The sequence below is a fragment of the Leptonotus elevatus genome, chromosome 17 (assembly GCF_054856555.1).
Source record: "Leptonotus elevatus isolate MCC_2025b chromosome 17, RoL_Lele_1.0, whole genome shotgun sequence".
In the NCBI taxonomy this organism is placed as follows: Eukaryota; Metazoa; Chordata; class Actinopteri; order Syngnathiformes; family Syngnathidae; genus Leptonotus; species Leptonotus elevatus.
The window spans coordinates 7,658,691-7,681,792 of record NC_141255.1 but is presented as its reverse complement, the minus strand read 5'-3'; the positions used below and the strand labels follow the sequence as shown (position 1 = coordinate 7,681,792).

The 23,102-nt window shown below is 40.3% G+C and overlaps 1 protein-coding gene and 1 long non-coding RNA gene across 5 annotated transcripts; one reads left to right on the top strand and one right to left on the bottom strand.

The window, feature by feature from the left end:
- Window positions 1-1,737: 1,737 nt before the first annotated feature.
- lrch4 (leucine-rich repeats and calponin homology (CH) domain containing 4) lies at window positions 1,738-22,745 on the top strand. 4 transcript variants are annotated; one of them, XM_086060140.1, is made up of 18 exons: window positions 1,738-2,309; window positions 12,164-12,308; window positions 13,037-13,166; window positions 13,261-13,366; window positions 13,452-13,698; window positions 13,766-13,862; window positions 14,769-14,886; window positions 15,163-15,263; window positions 15,332-15,384; window positions 16,456-16,620; window positions 16,728-16,799; window positions 16,881-16,935; window positions 17,005-17,074; window positions 17,286-17,402; window positions 17,477-17,568; window positions 17,651-17,788; window positions 19,114-19,191; window positions 21,768-22,745. In XM_086060140.1, exons 1-18 carry the CDS (start codon window positions 2,138-2,140, stop codon window positions 21,864-21,866), a joined length of 2,055 nt encoding a protein of 684 aa, XP_085916266.1. In that variant the 5' UTR covers window positions 1,738-2,137; the 3' UTR covers window positions 21,867-22,745. The 4 variants fall into 4 exon arrangements, with proteins under 4 accessions (XP_085916266.1, XP_085916267.1, XP_085916264.1 ...); XM_086060138.1 differs by lacking the exon at window positions 21,768-22,745 and adding an exon at window positions 19,650-21,565 and having other exon boundaries at window positions 1,744-2,309; XM_086060139.1 differs by lacking the exon at window positions 21,768-22,745 and adding an exon at window positions 19,650-21,565 and having other exon boundaries at window positions 1,750-2,309; window positions 17,295-17,402.
- On the bottom strand, window positions 2,385-4,595 carry LOC147159573 (uncharacterized). The gene is made up of 3 exons (XR_015090576.1): window positions 4,253-4,595; window positions 2,863-2,932; window positions 2,385-2,771 (listed from the first exon to the last, which is right to left on the bottom strand). It is a non-coding gene; the product is annotated as an uncharacterized LOC147159573 (long non-coding RNA).
- Window positions 22,746-23,102: the final 357 nt, after the last annotated feature.

Genomic DNA, 23,102 nt, shown 5'->3' with positions numbered 1-23,102 from the left:
GGCTGGTCAGCATAAATCACGTGCCAGTCATTTTTAGTGGCGCTCCCCTTGCAGCAGGCACTTTCTCCCTTGACCTCGAAAAAGTCATTGCACCCTGCTGCCTCTATAGCTTACAATACTGCTGTGTTGCTGTGGATTTTGAGCAGACTGGGTTCATTTTACCCAAGGTTGGGTTAATTATTTTCACGCAGAAAATTCAATTGAAGATCGCTTTTTCTTCTTAGAAAAATGTTGGTAATAAAATGTGCATTGTTTTTAACCAAAGCTGTACTGATAACCTGGTAACATGTTTCTGACTTTTATCTCCTTGTTGGATACAAATCTTGATCCGATGTGCTGGGTCACATCCTCAACCTCAACCCAATGCACTGGGTGTAAATAACCCCTTTTGGACCTATAGAAAATGCACGGTTGTTTGTGCCACTTTCCTAAAAAAAAAAAAGAAGACAGCTTTAACTGCACATGCAATAGTGAAAGACACCACTTTGACACAGTCCCTTCTGGAAGATGCAAAAGGAAGTGACATTGAGAGCCCAGAGGAAGAAGGGACGGATAAAGAGCGTGAGAAAGTCTGACCCTTTCTGCTATGGGCCTCGAGAGGGTGACCCAGAAGAAGCCATCATGGTGAGAAAATACTTCAGCCATCCACTTTATTTCCTTACATACTACATGTATGTTAATCACTAAATATTCTGTTTAATTTCCATATTGTGGTATAGAGGGAGTGGGACATTTTTAAATATTAGCACCAAGAGTGGTGGGGTTGCATTATTTTCACAGATTGCATGGAGATGCAGTACATTGGATGAGATGATCTAATGACTCTTAAGGGATTTTACATATGCATAGCCCACCCTCCCAACTTACATTGCACATTAGTCCCAGTTGCAGCCGGGGGTCCGGCAGCACTTTGACAGATGGTCCAATGAGGATGCAGGGGTGGGAGGAAGGGAGGAAACGAGGGCTAAAGAGTGGGATGGATGAAGAGGACAATGCAAATTGAAGTGGTATGTGTGTGTGTCATCTGGTACTGAAAGAGGAAAGACAGAAAACATGAAAGATGTCATAATGGTGTCCTACTGACAATGCATTTGCGTGGACATTTATCCATCCATTTTCTGTAACGTTTTTCCTCGTTATTTAGGCTCTCAGGTGAGCTGGATCCCATCCCAGTTGATTTTGGCTGAGACAACATGGTTTCCAGCCAATGGCATGCCACATATAGACAAACAACCATTCACATTGTGATTACCTGGCCGCCAATCCAGGGTGTAATTGTGGTTCTGATCAGGGTTTTATGCTGCTGAATTTGATTTTTCAGGAGTGCGATTAGCCAATATTGATACCGATCACATGGATTAACTGCACATTTTTAAATTTTAGAGCTGTATACTAATGATTGTTTTAATAATCGATTAATATCATACATATATATATATATATATATATATATATATATATATATATATATATATATATATATATATATATATATATATATATATATATATATATATATATATATATATCAATGCATTAACTTTTAATTTGATTTTTAACTTCTGAAGTGGGACTAATGGTTGGTTTGTAGCGTTGTTTGGCACTTCCAGGCCACCGTAGCAAGTAGAGGGGCCCGCCCTGTCAAATACCACTGCTTATGTGAGTTCTGGGTTGTAACTGTCAAAGTAAATATATAAAAACGACAACCACTTAAAGCGCTACACATTTCGTTTACAAAACACAAGACGGTGAAGCAACATTTGTGTAGATATTTGACGTGGGCCGGAATGACAACTGCTGGATGTTATTGTTCTTTAAGTTAATGAGTTGTGATCTTTTATTTTGTAAGAAAATGCCGACTTCCGGGGTTATTGTTACGACACACGCGTGTTCGACGCCACTTCCTGAAAGATTGACAGCTTCACCCCACTCTCCAGTTGAAGCGGTGACGCGAGGTTATGTTGTGTGACGGCCACAACGAGTGTCGAACACTTTTTGGTTGGATTTTCGCTACCATGTTCACCAGTTGGTAGTTTGGTTTTTTTTTTTTTAATCAAAGGGACGGCGTGGGGCCAGGAGAGTGACGCAGGCGCTGGAAAACAAAGTAAAGAGAGCGCCCCCCAAGGCGAGGACTTTGATGGAGGCTGGTGATGGAGCCCAGCTGCCGGCCACAGTCGCGGCCAGTCGAAGTGTCGAGAAAGCCCTGGAGGACGCAGCCGCCAGCGGGGCTCTTAACTTGGTCAACCGAAAACTGAAAGAGTTCCCCCGCAGCGCCAAGAACTATGACCTATCCGACATTACACACGCAGGTAAGTTAAAGTTTCGCCTTTTGTTTTGTTGCCTCCCGGTTTGGGGTTCCACCCCGAATCTATTATACACGTCACAACTATTGTTTATGTTTAAATCACTCCTATTTTGAATCGATGTCCTACTACATTAAAATGATTGACCACACCATCATGTAACAGGATTTTATTAAGAATAGCCAATATACATACTAGTGCATTGTTTAAAATCATAGTTGTAACAAAATAAAATACTATTTTTGTTTTGTTTTGTTGTTGTTGCCGTTTTGACAAAGCTAAGCAATCATTGTATCTCTTTTATCTTGCGTTATAGCATTTATTAACTCCTCCTACTTCATTATTGTAAAGATCGTAGAAGCAAGGGGCGGAGCTACGGGGCCCATAGTGAGTCGTTGTGCACCCTGGCTAGAGTGGCCACCCCACTGGAGAAGCTCGTACTGCTTCACACAGTCCTCTGTACACCACCTTAGAACCCAGGGTTAGAAAAAAAAAATCAACTTTGACAAAATACCAACAGAAAATGCAAGCACATATTAATACTTTCACTGTGTGGTACCAATGTGAACTGATGGTGACTGAATGTTGCGAAGTTCACTTCCACCAGCAAGTGGCAAGGTTATTTTTGTCTGCAACACACATAAAAAAAAAAAAGACTGAACAAAGATTTGTATTTTGTGATAGAACTGTAAGTATATATTATTTCAATTGATCTGTTGATTATATTTGTTTATTAGATTATGGAATACATTTTGTTTATTAAAAACTGCTTGAAAAAGTCATATTTTGGTTAAACAAAATTGTCATGGCTTTCTTTGAGAATTACAGAAATCTGTGAGCAATACAGTAGGTGTGAAGTTTCTTTTTTTTTCAGAAAATAATTGTTTTTTCCCATTAAAAGAGAGAATCCTCTTACTCCGCTGTCACTTCAGCCTCTGTCAGACGCGTCACACCTCCTTTTGCGTGATCTGTCTAAAAAACGCTGATTGAGTCAGGCAAACCTTCAAAATAAGGCTTCCCAACCCAATCAGAACTGCACTCCACCCGCCAGGTGACCCGGTGACCACAAGTAAGTGTGACAGCTCTGACGGAGGCTAAAGTGACAGCTTGAAACTGTAAGCAAGGTAAAAGAAATCTGTCTTTACTGGAAAAAAATTATTTTTGTCTGAAAAACAGAAACGTCTAAAAGAAATTTCGATAAAAAGTGTCAACAAATTATCAAAACAGTTATCTTTTAATGCATGTATGATTTTAACAAATTCACTGCCATTGACGGCTATAGATGTCAGAAATTCATTTGAACTATTTCTATTAGTTTAGCATTTTTTCCCCACTTTTCTTAACAAGAGTACGAAAACCTAGAAAAAAAAATTAAGAACAGATATAAAATTTGTGATTAATCGTGAGTTAACTATTGAAGTCATGCAATTAATTACAATTAAAAAATGTAATCGCCTGACGCGATTTAAAAAAAGAAAATATTATTAAAAATTAGGGGCGTCAGGCGATTACAATTTTTTAATCGTAATTGAATCGCATGACTTCACTAGTTAACTCACGATTAATCACAAATTTTATATCTGTTCTTTATGTACAATAAAAAAATCTAGGTTTTCATACTCTTGTTAACAAAAGTAAAAAAAAAAAAAAGTTAAACTAATAGAAATATTTCAAATATTTTTTACGTCTATAGCCGTCAATGGCAGTAAATGAGTTAAGTAAATTAATTAGTTTTAGAAACAAAAAAACTGTAGTTTCAGTTATTAAAAAAAAAAACACACTTTCATTTTTATTGAGTTTTGTTTTCATTACCTATAAAAACCTTACTCTTTACACACCACACAGGATAATCGCTCAGGATAATCTTTTAGCGATATCCGACAATCAGACCTTGGCTGACTTTGATCTCAAGGCGTAGAAAATGCTCACGATTGTAAGTATCCATGTACCTTGGTTTAGTTTTGCTGTTCGGTGACTTCAGCGTCGGCCTCACGCTTGGATTAAGGCAGACTACCTTGTCGTCACCGTGTGCGGAAAAGAGGATTATGCCGTCCAGGTTGACTCAAATCAATCTTCAGCTCTGCCTTGACCTAAAGCAACACTCACCGTCCTTAGCTAATTATGACCATCTGCTCATAACAAGCCGGGTGTCCATCCAACAGGGACGAAGAGGCAAAACACACACGAGCTGACTTATTTTTCAAGGTCTCCTAGATAGTTTGCCGGTGAATTTGGTCTTCGTGTTGAGAAGGTGGCTGAGGAAGCCCAGAAGTGTTCGCGATTTTAAAAATAAGCCCCCCTCCTTCCTGTCTTCCTCTCTCCCTCCCGGCAACTTCCCAGCTCCACGAAGGTCAAAGGTTCGCACGCACGCACGCACGCAAAGACGACGCTTCTGGCGAGAGGCGAACAAAGCTCGGGCCTTGTACGCCCATACGCACACCCACAAGTGTGTGTTTTTGTTTCGCGCGGTTGCCGTTTGATGAGCGAACGCGCCGGCCATCCTCAGGCTGGACAAACTATCAATGCTCTACTGTAGACACGATGATATCTAATATCTTTGCTCCCGGACTGACTTTGATAGTGATGCTCATGTTTGGAACTCACTGCAGACAAGGTGCAGCATTTTCTCACAAACTGATAGTAATCTTTGTAATAATATATATATATTTTTTTAAACCATTAAACAGAGGATGTTTCTATATTGCACAAAATGGCTAAATTACTTGTCTATTTAAAAAGAAGTATGAAGAGCTATGTAAAAATAGACTGGTAAAAGTATGAATTGGACTGTCAATAGGACCCTGACAGGTGAAGCCAGAGGGCAGCCATCTTATGTTGCCACTTTTACTGACAACTTTTACTTTTTCCGCTGAAGACACTGTTATCAGTGCGTGTTTCGTGCTGTATGGAGTAATGAGAGCCTCGCAAAGACTAAACTGGTTGCATCGACCATTTATTATCTCAATAATGTGATTGTGACTCACAGAGGTAAGGTTTACGTTTTTGCAGCAAATTATTCCCGATGGGCTTTACTTTCACTTGATTGTTGATGGTTCTGACAACACGAGGCAGACTAATTTAAAGATATACTTTTTTTTGTACATGTAGCACTTCTAACAGGCTTATTAGCACATCTATGTCATACAGGTTAGCGTTTTCGCAGTAAAGGCAGAAAATAATGTGAAAACGACACTGAGAAATCAACGTATTAAAGTCAGGGTGGCCTTTGCGAGTGGCAACGTAAGATGGCCGCCAGTGAACATTGTTAGTCCATTCATGTACAGTAAGTCTGTGCATTTAACACGCAAACGAGCTCACGGTTCGCCAGTTAACTCATTCACTGGCAGCCATTTTCACTGAAGCAACCCCCTTCGCTCCTGGCTGTTTTACTGGATTTTGACTGATTTTGCAAGGCCCACAGAATATTGTGTTCTATTGTTATAAAAACATGGAACCTACCAAAATAAAGATTAGAGTCTCTTCTTTCATCAGGAAAAAAAGTATGCTTATGTTTTCATTTTGCCCCAATTAGCATTAGAATATAGCTAAGTTTCATGATTATTCACTAGTCTATTTAGAATTGTGAGTAAATTAGCTTTTTTTTCCAACATGGCCCTGATTGATCTCAGTTGCTCTGCTGCCACCTACTGGCCGTTTGTGTAATAACTAGCATTTCTTCAACCGTTCTTTGCAGTTGAGAGGCTGCATCAAAGCCTTCTGTATGCTCTAGCATTAAAAAAAACGTATAAATACGCCTTTGGGACACTTCAAACATTTAAAATAGAACATATGAGTGTTTGATATAATCATCCATTCATTCGTTAGTGACAAACAATTCTATTGTGTGTGTGTGTGTGTGTGTGTTCAACATGGAACGAGCTGTTTACATCTGCTGCGTGTGGTTTAGCGAGACCGTGTGCATACACCCGCTTGCTTTATTTCCTCCAGGCAGCGGATGTGGGCTCACCGTTCACTTCTGCTTTGTCTTGTCTAGCTGCTATTAACATGCGACGTATTTCCGTCCAGACTTATGCTCTGGTAACATTTTGAGATTCGGCTCACTGTCAACTGATGAGAAAGAAACGGCCAGTTTTGAAGTGTTTGTGGTTGACCCCGGAAGCGCCATGACCAGTCTTGGTTGATGATTCCGATTGTGAGTTGCACTTTGAAAGTATGTTAAAGCTCGATGGCAGCTGGTTGAAAGGGGGGGGGGGTATTCAGACCCTCCCCAGTCCCATGGGATGTAACCAGAGCAAAGGCAGTCTGCCTACAAGTGCTCACTTGACTGGCGGATTCAAGGCGCTACTTTTTGGTGTTTAGTTTTGTTTCCTGGCCGCAACACAAGGAAACTCGTTGAGGGTGTGTAAATAACTGACTGGTTTGTGTGAGTGTGTGTGTGTGGCGGGACTGACTGGTGAATAATGAAAGGCCAGGCTCTGTGTGTCTTACGTAACCACGCTGATTCATGAACCTCCCCACCGAGGAACTTGATGATACGGTGCGTTCGGGGGGGGGTCGGCCCTTCAAGTTCTGCTTGGACGGCCGCAGATGAACCTGCCATTCTGTGTTAATAGGTCACATGACATGGGGGGAATGTACAGCGGAGCGTCGGTGGTAGTACATTCTTTTCTCTGCGGTTTTCACAGCTCGACTGTGCGCATGCCGTTGCCACGGTGATCGGAACGTGTCGCTACTGCCGCCATCTGTTTGCATGTCGCTCGCTTATCAGTGCTTGTCGCACTGTGGTCGGATTTCGACGCTGCGCCATTAATCCGATATAGCCTCCCTCAGAAACACACAATTTACATATTTTTTTTAGTAAAAATAAATAAATAAAATGGCACTTGTACTACATAAGTAGAAGGTAAGAACAATTGCATCGTGATTTAATGCCTTATTTCGATGGACATTGTGCTGCTCCTTCTGTGGGGTGCACCTTGGCCTTCAGGGGGCAGTATCATAAATCCATACAGTTTGGATCATTTGATTTTAAGCCAACCAGGAAGCAATGCGTTACTAGTGAGGCATAATGTAAACACCCGACTTCAAGCGGGTTTGTGATGCAAAAATGTATATTTATGTTGCCCAGTGTTTGCCCTGAGCTGCAAGTCAGTCAGTGGGAGTGAAGGCTGTGCGAGGAGGAGGTGAAAATGGAAGCGTGTGGGAGGAAGTCGAGTCAAAAGGGATTTCTTCGCCAAGGACATTACACTCCCCATCATCTGCTGTCGAGTTAAGCATCACTCAGCGCTGTTCTCTTTCGCTTAAACGCTCTTTCCCCAAGATAAGCGCTTGTAGGACAGCGTGTAGAAAGTTAGAAACACTCGATACATCCGACGATTGTGAAACTGCCCGAGGAAGCTTTTGGTTGCAAAGTATTCAACAGTGAAACGTCGCAAATGTTTATTATTGTTGCCGCCATGCATTTGGAGTCACTTTCCTGGCTGACAGACTTCATATTAATGATGACATTATTGACAGTGTTATAGGGAGGTTCTGCCTCTCCTGCCTGCCCTGACTGTAGCTCCCATGTTTGACTATGTAGTGCATGGGGGATGCGGTGCCGTAATGCCACGTGGCCTGAAATGCTTGTGATTCACCTTTGGCCACACCTCAAGCAGTGATTTCATAGCAGGTGTTTTGTATTAGCTGCCTTGAAAGGCTGTGGAGTGCACAGCACATCTTGCTTTTTCTTCTTCACATGATTCAGACACTTTGGCTCGAGAAAGCAGCAGCAAAAAAGATAATTATGATGTTGCTTTAAACCTCTGTAATACAGCCTTGGATACTCTTGCAAAATGAAAATAAAAAAATATATCAGGGTGTGTGATTCTATTCAAATTTTTTTGATTCAAAATGATTTTTGATTCAAAATGATTTTTGATTCAATTTATAGTATAGTATAATTATCTACTCCAGTCTGACTCGCTAATGCTAATTAGTGCTCGACTCGCGGCACTTTTATCACTCAAAAGAATGGCTCAACGCTGCAAAAAAAAACAAAAAACTTTTATTGGAATAACTTGATCGTGACTTTTTCCTTCTACTCTCTAATGTGGCTACAACTTAACAGTGTATCTGACCGCGTGGCACCACACTGCCCCTAAGTGGCCAAATCGGGTACAACATGAACAGCGTTTCCAATAAAGGCACACACAAACAAAAGGAAGACGGTATAAAATAATTTAAATGAAAAAGATTTGGGGACATTTAAAATCGATTCTGAATTGTACTAAATGACAATCGCGATTCTTACGAGAATCGATTTTTTGGGCACACCCCTAATGTGTGCACACCAACCGTTACGCAAAGTTAACGGTCATACACAAGAACGGTCATAAATTTCTCAGAACTGAAGCTATCCCCCATTTTGGTTTCACATTGCATTTTGTGACTCATCAAAACGCATTGAATAGCAAAACTGAGAGTCAAACCCCGAGACAACCGTCAAGATTACACATCTTCTTTACATTGTTACCTTATAACATTAAAGAAAAAGAAGAATAAAACAAATATGGATAAACTTTCAAAGAACTTCATTAACATTGTTTTTTAGTCTGTAACAGAAAAGATTAGAAGTGCTTACCCCCCACCACCCCCCCCCCCAAAAAAAGAGAGAGAGCGCCACTGCCATCTACTGGAGTGGATGTGAAACAAAAGTTTGCACAATGTGAATGTAAGAAATAAAAACTGTTGATTTGATAATAAAAGCAAACCAATTGTTCATTCATTATATTGTCAGATTTTTATTGTTTAATAAAACATTTGCTTCAGTTTCTTGGGATTAACCTGCAAAAAAACAAGACTTGCTCTACAAAGTTAGGAAGTCACTGATTGGCAAAACGTCCCCGCAAAAAAGAAATCTAAAGAAGCCATATAATTTGTTATAAGAGGTTTACCCCTTCAACATCATTGGAACGCATTCTTGGATTCATTCAAACAAGAAATGGCCGCCTATCATATAACAACATAGCTTCACGCTAACATAATGTAAAAGCCCATAGAAACTGGTTGCTTTCAAAACTGCGATTATAGTGAGGGCATGAACGAAAAACACGGATATAGCAGGGAAAACAACACTACTTTCATTCAGTCGGCGAAGAGAAATATCCTGTGCCGGACTCGCTATCGTGCCGCTTGATAAGGAATGTTTGTCCCACTTCTTGCGGGACTGCGCAGCATTTTTATCCCTTGTCCAGTGACCCACATAGAAATAAAAGGAAACGCCAGCCAAACAAAGGCTGGCTGAATGGGATGGATGTTGACATGGAGGAACGCTGCTGTATAAATCTGCTCACAGCGACAATTGAAACGGGGACTAAATAATGACGCGTCGCTCTGTGACGGTTGTGTGTGTCAGGATTGCGTTTCTCCCCGCCGTGACATGTTGGCAGCTTCTCTGCCCTGACGCCAGCCTGCTTGTGTCATGCTGAATCATGGCAGAGCTTGGTGTTTTTATACACCAGGGAGGTGTCAACTCAATGCAGTTGAGGGACCAGATGTCAAGTGGGCTGGAACAGTAAAATCCGAGCATAATTAACTCCTTCACTGCCATTGACGGCCATAGACGTCAAAAATTCATTTGAACTATTCATATTAGTTAAAAACTTTTTTTTTCCCACTTTTGTTAACAAGAGTATGAAAACCTAGGAAAAAAATATAGTACATTTTGAACAGATATAAAATTTGTGATTAATCGTGAGTTAACTATTGAAGTCTTAAAGACATTTTAATCGCCTGACGCCCCTAATTTTTAAGAATCTTTTTGTTTCTTTTTTTTTTTTTTTTAGATTATTTAAAAAAAAAGTCTAGGTTTTCATACTCTTGTTAACAAAATTGGGGGAAAAAATTTAACTAATAGTTCAAATGAATTTTTTGACGTTTATAGGCGTCAATGGCAATTAATGAGTTAAACTGGGTCGTTAGTTACACCCCCCCCCCCCTTATACCTGTGAACATTTCTGACACTCAAAACATGTATTTTGGTGCCGTTCGCCAGTCTCTATAAGTTTTTGTGCATGAAAACCCGAGGACATGTTAGATAACCGTTAGCTGTGCGCTGACATTTTGGCTAGCATTAGCGCTATTTTACACAGCTGCAGCTTCCTCAGAGAACGGAGCAGGGCAACTGAATATTGATGGCGTACTGTATGTAAACAAACACGCATATAAATGACAGTTTATAGAGTACCCAAAAATGTTTTATATATCGAATGATAATTCGATAATTATCGTGATAGGTAGGCCCGGTTACCAACGACGCAACAATTCTTGACCAAAGAGGCTAAGTGCTTGCGTCAAGTTTATTTCTTCTCTCAGTTGAAGTTGACTGAAAAACTAAAACTGAAAATGTTGATGTTCGGCACCTTCTTCGGCTGTCTGTTGCACAATGGATAGTTGGATACGGCTAGCAAAGGGGCCCCGTCGTCCCCCCCTCCCACACACACACCCCCAGCGGAGACACACACAGCTTCCCACCCCCACCTTTTGTTCACACGGCTCCCCCGCAGCTATGGCACGGTAAAGATTCATCGCTACTGTACACCCATTTCCATCCATTCTGTATGCTTCGAGGAACGACACACACACACCTTGCTGCTGTGTGTAACTCGTATGATTCCTTTTCCATGCGTTGTTGTTGTTGTTGAAATGGCTTCCTCCAGCCACGCTGCTTCCAAAAACAAATCAATAAACGGCCACCGGGCAGTCTGCCATTGACGGACTTCTGTGTCAATGAAAGCTTCGCGCTAATGGAGCTTTTTAGACTCACCAATGAGGGCTTATTGCAGTGGTTCTCAAAAAGGGGTTTGAGGGTCAGCAAAAGGATTTGTAGTAAATGATGTTGTATCTTTGTAAAGAAAAGAGCATACTAAATGTATCATCACTGTTGGCGGAAACCTTTTATGTCGCAAATGTGGTCAACTTCATATTTTTCCCGCAAATCAACAGTATTGGTCAGTCCCCATGTGGGTCTATTGTTTTTAAGAATTATTGAAGTGTTGGAAGCCGATGCACTAATAAAACAAACCTACAAAAAACTAAAATAACAAAAACTAACATTTCAATCAGATTTTCATTACCAAATAAAATAAAAATAAGAATGCTTTAAAAAAATATATAATAATAATGTATTAAATTTCACGTTTATTAGACTTGTTTATAAAACTATCTAAAACGAACTACATTTCTTGAGTTTATTTTAAATGTATTTCTTTTGGTATTACTGTTCAACTGTACAGAAGTGAGATTTGAATTTGAACATCCGTTTGAAAATTGAAAGTTGACTATATTGGAATTTTTTTATTGTGACCTGTTTTGCTTGCAATCTTTAAATTCTCCATACATCTAAAACAAAACACAAATTAATACTAAAGCTAATAAAATAAAATAAAATAAAACGAAGCATTTTCAAAAAATATAAACTGAATTTAAAAAAATCAAACAAAAAAACCTAATGAGAAATCCACGATGATTATAACCCTGGTATTGCTCCCTCTGGTGGTATTCAAAAGAATCACTGAATTAACTGTTGAAACTGCATCATTTTACAATAGTATTGTTTAAAAATAAAATAAACGACACTACATTTGTTAGGTGGAGTTTTGGTTTATTTATTCAGATTAATGGTCTAAGGCTGTTTGCGTTCAAACATTTATTTAGAAATGACTGAATCATGAAAGTAAGTCTTTTTTTTGTGTGTGTTTTATTATTTAAGCCTTAAACTGCACATCTGTACTTGTACTGTACTGTACTCGTGTGCCAAATTCAGTTGAATGGAATGTTTGAAAGTAGACTACACAGTGAATAACAGAGCGAGAATTGGAGACAAATTGAATAAGATTGAAATTTGTGTTTTTCTCCAGATCTGTCCAAAAATCGGCTATGTGATCTGCCGGAGGAGCTCGGTCACTTTATTTCATTGGAGACGCTGAGTCTTTACCACAATGGGATGCGTTCACTCTCCCCTTGCCTGGGGAACCTCCAGGCCCTTACCTACCTCAATCTCAGGTAATCTCCTACCCCTATTCCTTACCCTAACCTCAACCATAACCCAATTCAAACCTAAACCCTAAAACCAAATCTTGACCCTCAAAAAGAGGTCCCAGCAAAATGGCCCCACAATTTGAATTCCGTTCCCACAATGGTAGTTAAACCTAGAAAAATGCGCGTATACGGGCCCCCACAATGTAGCAAAGACAAAGGCGCACACAAACACACGCACACAGGTTTGTTTTACTATCTTTGTGGGGCCATCTCATTGACTAGCCCCTTCCCCTAACCCCAACCATCAAAAATGATTGCCTACCCCTATTCCTTACCCTAACCTCAACCATAACCCAATACAAACCTAAACTCTAAAACCAAGTCTTGACCCTCAAAAAGAGGTCTAAACTTGTGGGGCCCAGCAAAATGGCCCCACCTGGACAGGTGGGCCCCACAATTTTTTGAAATCCGGAAATGTTGGGCAGAACGATTAATCAAATTCAGAATGACATCACAATGTCGTAGAAGGCAACTTTAAAATTGCAAAGGCTGCAATTTGGAAAATAGAATTTAAAAAAAAACGGCTTCATTTCAGTTGGTTGGTAGCAAGATTGTGGTAGTTAACGGAAAATAACAACTACAACTAAAATTGGGAGAAGAAATTGCAATTAGATTAAATTTCAAAAAGCTTCAGCCTTAAAGTACAGTCAACCCACATAAATAATATGAAATGTTGTCGTTTTCGTCCACAGCCGCAACCTGTTGTCCAGTTTATCTCCGTCCGTGTTTGAGCTTCCGCTCCTACGAGTGCTCATCGTCAGCAACAACAAGCTGTCTTCGCTGCCTGCCTCCGTATTCACCCTCGCACATCTCCGGCAGCTGGTAGCATAAACACACACACTAACACTCGTACCAATATGATCCAATAATGCACACTTTGGCATCACTTTTTTTTTTTTTGCTCGTCTCTCGTCAGGATGTGAGCTGCAATGAGCTGCAGTGCTTACCCCCGGAGCTCGGCCAGCTCGAGTGTCTGCGGGACTTGAGACTGAGGAGGAACCGGCTCACCACTTTGCCCGAAGGTACGCAGAGGAAAACGCCCTTAGGCAAAATTGAGCTCGCTTGCTCTAATAATGACAAATATTCGCATTCCCCTCTTGTGTGCAGAAATCTCCGAGCTCCCTCTCGTCCGCCTCGACGCGTCCTGCAACCGCATTACCCAGGTGCCCCTGTGCTACCGCCACTTGCGGCACCTCCAGACCATCTCACTGGACAACAACCCGCTGCAGATGCCTCCAGCGCAGATCTGCTCCAAGGGCAAATATCACATCTTCAAATATCTCAACATGGAGGCCTGCAAGAGGAGCCAGGAGGAGCTGGAGAGACACCTGAGGCCCACGGGCTTTAACAGCTGGTTAGTGACTCGAGCCACTCGAACCTTTTCTTTGCGCGCCTATAAGTAGCCCATCCCCGTCTTGCAGTTTGTCTGACCAGGAGCTATTCACGAGTCAGTTCGGAGGCCTGGACTCTGGTTTTAACAGCGTCGATAGCGGCAGTAAAAGGTGGTCTGGGAATGAGGTAAGTCCATGCTCGAACCTCCGTCTGCTACTTTAACTCGTTCACTGCCATTGACGACTATAGACGTCAAAGATTCATGTGAACTATTTCTTTTTAACTTTTTTTTTCATTTAATTTCATTTGTTATGAAAACCTAGAATTTTTTTAAATTGTACATTTATAAAAAATATTAAATTATAATGCGATTAACTACAATTAAACGCCCCTTATTTTTAACTCATTCACTGCCATTGACGGCTATAGACGTCAAAAATTCATTTGAACAATTTCTATTAGTTAAATTTTTAACAAGAATGTGAAAACCTACAATTTTTTATTGTACATTTAGAACAGATATAACATTTGTGATTAATCGTGAGTTAACTTGTGAAGTGAATTCATTACAATTAAAATTTTAATCGCCTGACGCCCCAAATTTTTTATGTTATTTTTTTTATCGCGTCAGGTGAATACAATTTTTCATTGTAATTAGTCACATGAATTCAATAATTAACTCACGATTAATCACAAATTTTGTATCTGTTCTAAATGTACAATATATATATATTTTTTTAGGTTTTCACACTCTTGTTAACAAAAGTGGAAAAAGAGGAAAACTAATAGAAATAGTTCAAATTAATTTTTGACGTCTATAGCCGTCAATGGCAGTGAATGAGTTAAAAAAAAAATTAATTAGGCCCGTCAGGCGATTACATTTTGCAATTGTAATTAATCACATGACTTTTATATCTGTTCTAAATTTACAATATATTTTTTTCTAGGTTTTCATACTCATGTTAGCAAAAGTGGGGGGTGGGGGGGGGTTAAACTAATAGAAATAGTTCAAATGAATTTTTGACGTTTATAACCGTCAATGGCAGTGAATGACTTAATAACAAACACCTCACGATGCATGTGTGCGTCCAGTCAGCAGATGACTTCTCAGAACGTTCCCTACGCATTTCTGAGGTCAGCAGAGACCAGAGAAACCTGGAGGAGGAGGAAGAGCAGGAGGAGGAGGAATCTCCTCTCGAAGCCAACAAAGGTGAGGCTTGACGGCCATGTTGAGGTCTTCTCACACGGACGATGAACCTTTATCCGGGAATTGCTCAGAAACAGTAGTAGTAGAAATATATAAGAAGCGTGGCTAACTGCTAGCTTGTCTTGTAATGCGGTGAGTGACTTGGGTGACGTATTATAGGAAAACTCAACACATGTAGTTGCTACCAGTCTGTTAAAAGGTGCGTCTTCACCCCACCTACCATTTACAACGTTTGCTCACAAAAACTGACCATAAGTCTCCATTCGGCCGCGTTCATAGTCAACGGCCGAGCCGAGCAGGCCGACTTCATTGACAGCAGCGTGACGGAGGAAGAAGAGGAGGAAATAAAGACGGATCCTCCCACACCCCTCTCAGCGCTGGTACGAGGCAAAAGATGCTCATTGCGCAACGTCCGGTTTCTGTTGTTGATTGTGTGACTGATTTCCAGGAGCTGAAGGAGAGAAGCGCGTTGTCCCATAACAAGGATCCGACAATACGCCGGTATGTACTGTCGTCATCGGTTACATGCCGACTACTCGCTTATGGCTTTTTCCCGTGGCTACTAGGTCACCTGATACAATATTTGAAGAGCTGGGGAAAGTCAATAGACGAGCGTTCCCATCCCTTACTTGTCAGTCAGACGTTGCCTCGGCTCGACGGCTTTCACGCGGATCACAAAATAGATTCACGGCGCTTTACTTTTTACCACATTTTGTGTCGCAGCCTCATTCCAAGATGAAATAATCTATACACAGCACCTCATGATGACAACATTTCTTAGTTTAGAACTTTGACTTTAGTGGCTGCATCAAGAGCCTAGCAAAATCGTACTTTCAGTTATTTCAAATAGTTCAATTATCGACTTTTAACTAAAAAATTAAATCAGTGATCTTGCATAATTAAGAGACCTGAGTCGTTACATTTGGATGGTTTCGATTGATTACATTTTCTGTTTGATTACAAATACATATCTTGAAATATCTTGTCATATACAGGTGATTTTTATTTATTTATTCTATTTTAGTTTTTGCACATAACTCATTCACTGCCACTGACGGCCATAAACGTCAAAATGTTCATTTTAAATATTTGTATTATTTTAACATTGTTTTCTACTTTTGTTAACAAGAGTATGAAAACCTAGAAAATAAATTATTGTAAATTTAGAGCCGATTAACTAGTTAACTAGTGAAGTCATGCGATTAATTACGATTACAAATTGTAATCGCCTAAAACCCAAAATTTTAAATATTCTTTTCTTTTCTTTTTTGAAATTCATTCACTGTCATTGACGGCTATAAACGTCAAAAATTCATTTAAACTATTTCTATTAGTTTAACGTTTTTTTTCCTACTTTTGTTAACAAGAGTATGCAAACCAAGAATTTTTTATTGTACATTTAAAACAGATATAAAATTTGTGATTAATCGTGAGTTAACTAGTGAAGTCATGCGATTAATTACAATTCTTATTTTTTTATTTTTTTATTTTTATTTTTTTAATGAATTTATGGCAGTGACTGAGAATACTGTTTTTGTTCGGCTGTCTTATTTCCTGCTGTCTCCGGTACAGATCCAATCTTCACGTGGAGATTGCAGCCCCGCCTCCGCTGACCTCGCCGTCGTCCCAGTGCCCCTCCAGCCCCTCCACTGAAGAGCGCCGTCGGCCGGGAACGCTCCTCATCTGGCAGGAGCGAGAGCGGCTGCAGCAGCAGCAGCAACAGGGAGAGAAGGCCAGGTAAACATTGTCCTATTATACAGGCCTAATGTAAAAATGTCCCCTTTATATCCTAAAGTAAAGATTCGATTTTTGATAACTTTCATGTGACGTCTCTATTTTTGCAGCTTGCTCAAGTCACTAAGCAAAACAGGAAGTTTTGTGGCCTCCACAGCGCCTACAGGAAGTAGTAGCTCCGAGTGAGTTGAGGCACATTTGGACACATTTCATCACCACAGCTACTACAAATGCTCAGAAAACGGTCCTCTGTCTCCCTCTAGTGGCCCATCCCCAGAAGGCAGTCCCTCCCACTGTGACCTCCGACCGAGATGCGCAGTGAGTTGTACTCTCCTCCCCAGTGATTCACACCACATGCGAACATGTTCACTGTGGTCTTTCCTTCAGAGCACTGAACACGCCACCGCTCTGTGTTCTTCGGCGACGCAGCTTCTTCAACGCTCCAGGAGCAGAACAGGTAGTTTTATATAGGCTGTGTCGGGGAAAATATTTTATTTTAGTGTGGGCCTAACCTAGAAGGCTAAAACATTTGTGTGCAATACATCTGATGTTATTTATTGCAGTAAATATTAATTTATTTCTTCTTTAAAAAAAATCGCAATTCGATTATTTTTCAAAATCGTTTAGCCATATCATGTACCAAAAGGGAATAACAACTTACAAATGAGGTCTTCCAGAGGGACCGTCCTCCCCGAAGACGACGACGACATCACCACCGGCGCCGAACCAGAAACCCAACAGCTTCCTGTTCCGCACGTCGTCCCGCAGCAATGTCCGACCCGCAGGTAAACGCAAAACAAAACCGACCCGTGAGCACAGCGAGGCCCAGCCCGAGTTTGGCACCGTCTGTCGTCCACAGGTTTGTCTCCAAGCGAGATGAGCAGGAGCGAGTCCCGCACGGCCGTGCGCTCGCCTAAAGAAGAGAGAGCGGACGTCGCGCGGCTTCGCAAGGTCGGTCGGATGATTCGATGCCGTCTGGAAACATGTCCGCAACATCTTGTGCGCTCACGGTGGGGGGGGGGGGTTTCCGCAGGCGCTGGAAACACGACTGAAGATCACCCTCGGCGAGAACATTGGGGAGGCGCTGTTTGACGGCACCGTCCTCTGCCAGCTGGTGAACAGCGTTCGACCCCGCTCGGTGTCCATCATCCACATTCCGTCCCCAGCAGTGGTGCGTCTGCTTTGAGATGTTAAACACAGTTGGGTCAAAAAATAACCAAAAATGGACCGATCCTCTACTTGGGTCGAGTTGACCCAACTTTGAGTCAAGAAATGGGTCTTTCAGCGTAAAACTCAAATATTAGTTCGATTCTTTAATTGGGTCAAAAAATGGGTCATTTTGAATAAAACAACCCAGGAAGTCGGGTCAAATTGACCCATAAATTGGATCGGTCCATTTTTTATCCATAATTTGGTTATTTTTGACCCAACTGTTTTTAGAGTATAAGATCACAAATAGTGGGCTCACTGTAATAGCAACAAGGGTTATATACAAGTAATAGTTTTAGATTTTTCAAAAGTTATTTTTTTATTTTTATTAATTTGTTTTCATTAGTTTTTAGAGCTGGGTTGTTAGCTTCTTCTTTTTTTTAATGCTTAATTTAATTTAATTTTATTTTTTATTAGTTTTAGTTTTAGCAGGGCGGCTCCAGGATTTGACCGGCATATAGGTGGGCTGCGGACATTAAAAAAAAATAAAAAATAAATAATAAACAAATTCCATTCTACAATATCAAATAAAATCCCGGACAGGCTTAAAAGCTCATGTAGGAAATTAAATTGTCAAAAATGAAAAGAAAGGCATTTTTGCATAATTGCTTAATAATAAAGTTTCAGTTTAGTTGGCAACAGGTGTAAAAGAGACCACTGTATTTAAAAGTGGATTTTGTTCTTTTATGGTTTGAACTAGGGCCCGACTAATTAATTGGCCAATTTTGATTGATCCCCCCCCCCACACACACACTTACACATTACAGCATTAGACAAAGATAAGACCCCCCCCCCCTCCAAAAAAAAGTAGCCCCCCAAAAAATTGGCCCATTTTTGCAGATTTTTCACTCTGTTATAAAAGTAAATACCAAGGGCAAAGGGCAATTTATTGAAAAATAATAATAATCAAATCTGCCTGTGATTTAAATTTTTTATTGATGTAAGCGTTATTTTATTCATTACATACAGTATATATTTTTCATTTTATTTACTTAATCTTTGATATGAAATGTACTTTGCCAAGTATCAAAATCATCATCGGCTTAAAAAAAAAAAAATCCATATTAGTTGAGCCTAGTTGTAACCATGGACAATTTAGGAAAGCACTGCAGGCGCAAGATGACGTTTGAAGTGATGGCAATGGAAGTGTTAGCGGAAGAGTTACCGAGTTACAGAACAGAAACCTGTCGATCCACTCATAGATCAGCTTCCACTTGCATTTGCATCCGTTTTTTTTTGCATGCGCATCCCTTTTCGTAAATGACTCCCTTCATCCTTGTCTTTCAGCCCAAACTGAGCTCAGCCAAATGTCGACTCAACGTGGAAAATTTCATTGCTGCTTGCCGCAAGCTGGGCGTCCCCGAGGTAGGGTAAAAAAAAAGCAACAACAAAAAAAAAAAAAGCACATAACTTGGATTCATATAGCATCTTTCTGGGAACAATAACTCGTGTAGGGATTCAAATGTGTAGTATTCCCCCATGATTCATAGATGATGTGCGAGTACTAACTGGACGCCCCCCCCCCCCCCCCCCCCGCTCAAGTGGGCTTGTAATTGTGTATAGCAGCCACTAGATGGCGGAAAAGCATTACTGTTCTGTCAGCCTTCGAGGCTTACGTTGTCCCTCAAACTTGTGACTGCTTCCTAACTATATCAAGTGTTGTGTGTTGCCCGTCACGTTTTGGACCGACGACTCGGAGCATCCTCAAAACGCACAAGTCGCCGGTCCAAACTCAGTCCTTGTCAACCCCCAAAATTCTAACACTCTCCCCTGTCATGTGTTTTTATTTTTTTATATTTCTTGCCCCCCCCACCCCCGTCCAGATGGACATGTGTGTGTGCTCTGATGTGCTTCTGTCTAAGCCGCCCCGCGTGCTGCGCTGCGTCGAGGCCTTGCTGGCCCTGGAGGACGGACCGACGCAATCCCCGCTGCTGGCCACAGATTTCCTGCTCTTCTACTGCGCCGCCATGGTGCTGCTCTACATCCTCTACTACTACCTGCTCGCCTAAGACCAAACACAAACACACGTTCACACAAAAAGCACTGAAATGCCTTCGCTTAGCCTTGTACCACATAGAAAAACCACTACAGGTCCTCCATTTTCTCCCGAGAATGTCCGTCTTTATTTATAGCATATTATACAGGGTGACAAGATAGTGTTAAGCGTTTTTTTTTTTTTTATCCTTTATTTGTATGTTTTGCACAGCTTGGGTCTGAGGGAAAAAAAGGAAGTGAGCATCCTAAAGGGGCCTCATAAGCTGGAGATGAACTGTGAATGTCTACCACATGATCGGTTTTACCATTTTGAACATGTGCAAATGAGACCCGAGTGCCTCCGAGCCGACAAGACTGACTTGTTTCCAAACTAGAAAGGTACAAACGACACACGATATATATGAATAATATATTAGGGGTGTGCATCTCCCAAAAAAAAAGACAATTCGAAGATACGCGCGTCGATGGGATTCAAGGATGATTCATTTTAAAATGATTCAATTTGGGTTTGATTCAGTGGAATTCAGATTCGATTCGATATGGTACGCCTCTGATCGAGAGAGGGGGTGATGCAATGAGATTCTAGTCGTGTGATAACACGAATGAACTTGTATGTGCTGTAAATGTGGCCATCAAAGATTTTTTCTCCAATAAAGGACGATTTGATACGTATTTTGATATAAAAGTGGAACGATTCACTTTTGAGTCGTTTTAGTACGATTCACCGAGTCATTTTCAAATAATTTTCAGATTTTGTTACACCCCTTATATATATGTATGTGTGTATATATTAAACATGTCAGTGGTCTTTGTCGACTGGCTGACTTTGTATAAATGTAAACAGGTTGTTAAATTATATATATTTTTAATTTATTTACAAGTTTTTGTTTTGTTGCAAGTTTTTTTTTTTTTTTTTTAAACTAGTGAAAGCTCCAACAGGGAAATTAAACATGATCGATATTCCATTATTCAGGCTTAAAATAACAAAGTCGATTCTTTTATTTTAGAGTTAGTAAATCATTGATTCCCCCCAGAGGCTTTTACCATGCCTACCTGACACACTCTCACTGCACATTTGAAACACGTATGAAGCATTTCTGCGTTGATACCAAGTTAAAAATGGATGATGCAAATGTGGGGCGGGAAAAAAAGATCAAATTCGGTCCCTATTATCTATACTGTATGTGTGTTCCGCTTCATGTCTACGATTGTCTGCTCAGATCGATTTCCAGTCTTGACAATCGAGCTTTTGCTGACTTGGATCCCAAGTGGGGAAAAAATTGTCAGACGAGCCCGATTATCAGTACGTGTTCCTGATTTATCTGCCTTATTGCACATATACAGTCGATGTCAACTAACTTGCTGCACTCTTGTCATTGAAACATTTTTTTTGTGTGTGTGTGTATTGAAACCAAGGTAAAACGGATGACAGCTGTTGAACGTTTATTTCTTCTTGTTTTTGCTTTCTTCATTTTTTGTCCCGTTAGTTCTGCTGCCTCCTGCTGCTGTTTTCTACTGTTATCGTCTTTTCTATCGGCCTACTGTTTGCATTTTATGTACACGATAGATTCAAAATGTCTATTTTATAAGTCGGTTTCCGAATACGTCCACGGAGCAGAAATTCCCAATTATGTTTTTTATATTTATACATTATTGAGACTCCTTTTTCCAAATGTATATAAATATATTTGTTACATTTGTTCTCCCTTCCTGTTGTAAAGAATTTATTAAAAGTTCACTTTCACGTGTTGCTTTTTGGGTGGTATTTACTGTTAAAAAAAACATTGGACCACACATCCAAAATATCCCAATATTGCCTTTATGGATGCTGGACCTGCCAGTGTGAGTATTATGGAGCTAACAGTCTGAAGCTTGCCATTCACATTTAACATTAATTGTGTATATTCTTAAATGTAACCGTTTTATCTTTCCTCCTCCCGGCCTAGGATGCCTTGTGCTCACCCCAGCTCATCACAGAGGATGACGGCCTGAGCCGGTTGGCCCGCACCGTCCATGTTCTGGAGGGACTGGCTGGTTTGAAGTGACTCCACAAACGGCGTTGCCATTTCACTGGCCAATTGAATTGACTCGTGCAATGTAGAGGCCACACTCAATGAAATTTCAATTTTTTTTTTTTTTTTTTTTTTTTTTTTTTTGTGTCCCTCTTTGATGACTACCAACCATAACAGATCAAATAAATTAAATCAGCGTTTTGGGTCTGATTTTAATGTCAAAGGATATGCTCTGAAGATGTCTCAGTATAAACATAAACCTGTTACAAACAATTTATAGAGAAAAAGTGAGCTACATAACCCAGCAAAAAATGGCATCGTTAATTTTACTTTTACACTTGTCTGTTTTCCGTTTAAAGTAAAAAATTACTGTCCTTCAATACTAGAGTGGCCCAAATAATGGCTATGGTATTTTGGTCACCGGTTTTGTGTGTTCAGCAAATCAAGATACACACTTAAGGCTATAAAAGGACAAATGATGGACCAAGAAAAACATGCATGGATTGTTGTGTGCGGTTGGGCAGGTTAATAGTTCTTTTTATGTGGTCGTTTTAAAAGGTTTGCGCTTGGAGGGTTTTCAATCAGGTTAATGATCCCTCTGGTCAGCCTCTTCTTGCCCTTGAGCGAGACTAAAAAAATACATTTAAGGACAAACACTAGTCGAGGAAATTGGTTCAATATGCAACAAGATCAATGGAATGAATTAACGAGAGATACTATACTTACCCTTTGGAGTAAATCAAGTTTAATCCGAGCGATCTAAATAAAATAAAAACATTCCTGAATAATTTGAAATACTAACATGAATGGACTTTTACATAGATTAAATGTTTACCTATTTTAACAATCTGCCTGGTTTGTATAAACGTCAAGGACCCTCGACGGAGTTTTTACCGTGTAAAGGAAGTCAAATAGTCGTCTGTTGTTCTGAGTACCTTGAATGCCTCACTTGATTTGCATGTTCTTTGTATGAAACAGGTGTTTTGCAGGAATAAAAGCAATAAGATCTTTCATTGGGTTTTAGCACTTTTACTGATCCATCAAAATTAACAGATAATCCCTTGCCTGTGGTTACAATCCCTGAAAGTTTCATTTTTTACGCCAAATAGTAGTCAGTTGTCCCAAGTACCTTGAACGCTTCGCCTGATTGGCTTCAGTACCAGACAGGTGTTGCTGGCAATCGCTCTAATTTACACTGAATAAAATAATAATTTACGGTGAAAACATTATAATTCATATGGGAATACTTCTTGACAAAATAAGACGTAA